This window comes from Trichinella spiralis (assembly GCF_000181795.1).
Source record: "Trichinella spiralis strain ISS 195 chromosome Unknown Scfld4526, whole genome shotgun sequence".
Classification (NCBI taxonomy): domain Eukaryota; kingdom Metazoa; phylum Nematoda; class Enoplea; order Trichinellida; family Trichinellidae; genus Trichinella; species Trichinella spiralis.
In genome coordinates this window covers 1-884 of record NW_003531465.1, presented here as the reverse complement: position 1 = coordinate 884, position 884 = coordinate 1, and the positions used below count along the sequence as shown (strand labels likewise).

The 884-nt window shown below is 44.3% G+C and overlaps 1 protein-coding gene across 1 annotated transcript; it reads left to right on the top strand.

The window, feature by feature from the left end:
- Nucleotides 1–142: 142 nt before the first annotated feature.
- Nucleotides 143–451, top strand: Tsp_14874 (hypothetical protein; the record flags this gene model as incomplete). Its single annotated transcript, XM_003367284.1, has 1 exon — nucleotides 143–451. A coding segment is annotated over one exon (309 nt), but the record flags the coding sequence as incomplete, so codon positions are not given.
- Between the last annotated feature and the right edge of the window lie 433 nt (nucleotides 452–884).

Genomic DNA, 884 nt, shown 5'->3' with positions numbered 1-884 from the left:
AAGTACGTCTCTGTTTCTCAAGAAGGACATATACAAATTGAGATACACCAATAAACAGGGAAAACATTGGTTTGCTCAAAGTATGCCGCTAAATGTACAGTGTGTGTGCTTCGTTTTAAAGGGTTAGGTTACTTTTGTATAGGGCAGAGAAGGCTGCAAGGGTGTCATATGGACAAACCTGGATGTGACATATGTGATCACGCAAAAAGATCACATCGAAAGCTGCACAGTGGATGAGCATTTGGCATACAAAATGGAAAAAAAGGCGGTTTTGAAAAAACGAAGCGCGGAAGAAACAAAACCCATCCTCGCCATTTACGATGAAGTTTCCGCCGCGTCCGCTGTGCCATCTGCATCTGGCCATTTTCCGCTTTTCAAGCGGATGAAGTCCACGATGTACAGCCATCGGACAAAGCGATACCTAAAACTGCCTGAACATCGTCGGAACTAGCAAATCCCTGACGCAGTCAGGGCAACAATGGCCGGTGAAGATTTTTTGCTGTGGCAGAGTGCATCGAGTCATATATTGGTATTTGGCTACGGGTTCTAACATTAGACTGATGGCAACCCAGGCGAACCCTGGGCATTGGATGGGTACATTTCAAGATTGTACCACAATGGTATCAAAAACTGTTTTCCCCATCCATACCTTTTTTGGCGGGGAAAGCTGGGTGCCCACAAGTCTATTGTTTTATGTACGGGATAAAGAATCTTTACGTCAATTCTTAAATCCCCCCAAAACAATTATTTTTGTGAATTTTTGAAATCCCCTCCCGAAACCCCCTTTGGTTAAAAATTGGGTCAACGGGTAAGGGTGGTTAATTGGTTGGTGGTCGCCTGCCTCCTTGACCTACGGGAAAAATCAAAATCCCCTATTTAACCCT